The sequence below is a fragment of the Echinops telfairi genome, unplaced genomic scaffold, assembly GCF_000313985.2.
Source record: "Echinops telfairi isolate 266 unplaced genomic scaffold, ASM31398v2 ScPeMD7_7468;HRSCAF=8506_0, whole genome shotgun sequence".
NCBI classification, from domain to species: Eukaryota; Metazoa; Chordata; class Mammalia; order Afrosoricida; family Tenrecidae; genus Echinops; species Echinops telfairi.
Window position 1 is genome coordinate 34,347,342 of NW_022111369.1, and position 831 is coordinate 34,348,172.

The window sequence follows — 831 nt, forward strand, 5'->3', positions numbered from 1 at the left end:
CTGCCCGGGAGAAAGCGAACCAGTTCCCACCCCCAGCTTCAAAGTGGTGACTCCGTTGTCCTAACTTTGTTACAAACTCTGCGGGGCCCGGCTGGGTTTCGTTTTGCCTGTTTTCCGGGAGGAGAAGATGAGAAGTCGCGCCCTTAGAGCGTCCGGGGCCAGTGCAGAAGAGAGAAGCGGCGGGAATTGAAGGCAGGACTCTCAGAGCGAAAAGACAGCCCGACCCGCCGGGACGCGCTCACGCCTGGAGGAGCCACCGCCTCCTGCGGGTCGCATTTGGACGTTTCCGAGGCGCGGCTCCCAGAGGAACTCCGACCGGGGAAGCGGCGGCCTCGGTCCAGTTGGCAGGTTGCCTCCCGGTGCGCCGGGCGAGTCCTCCCTAGCTCCCTCAGCGCTCCCTTTTGCCCAAAGCTTTGCCGAAGGCTGCGCCCGGTGCCCTCGCGGAGCGGCTGCGGGCCCCGACCGGGCCGTGGGATGTTAGCGGTGGGGGCAATGGAGGGCACCCGGCAGAGCGCGTTCCTGCTCAGCAGCCCGCCGCTGGCCGCTCTGCACAGCATGGCCGAGATGAAGACCCCTCTGTATCCCCCCGCCTACTCCCAGCTACCCGCCGGGCCCCTCTCCTCCTCTTCCTCGTCTTCGTCTTCCTCCTCCTCGTCGCCCTCCCCGCCCTTGGGCACCCACAACCCCGGCGGCCTGAAGCCCCCGACCGCGGGGGGGCTCTCGTCCCTGGGCAGCCCCCCGCAGCAGCTCTCGGCCGCCACTCCGCACGGCATCAACGACATCCTGAGCCGGCCCTCCATGCCCGTGGCTTCGGGGGCCGCGCTGCCCTCG

The 831-nt window shown here is 68.7% G+C and overlaps 1 protein-coding gene across 1 annotated transcript in view; it reads left to right on the forward strand.

The window, feature by feature from the left end:
• The first annotated feature begins 474 nt into the window (after positions 1 to 474).
• Positions 475 to 831, forward strand: part of NKX6-1 (NK6 homeobox 1) — a 5,522-nt gene continuing 5,165 nt past the window's right edge. Inside the window, exon 1 of the mRNA XM_013004829.1 lies at positions 475 to 816. Coding sequence (XP_012860283.1) covers positions 475 to 816 — 342 coding nt within the window. The remainder of the gene's footprint in view (positions 817 to 831) is intronic.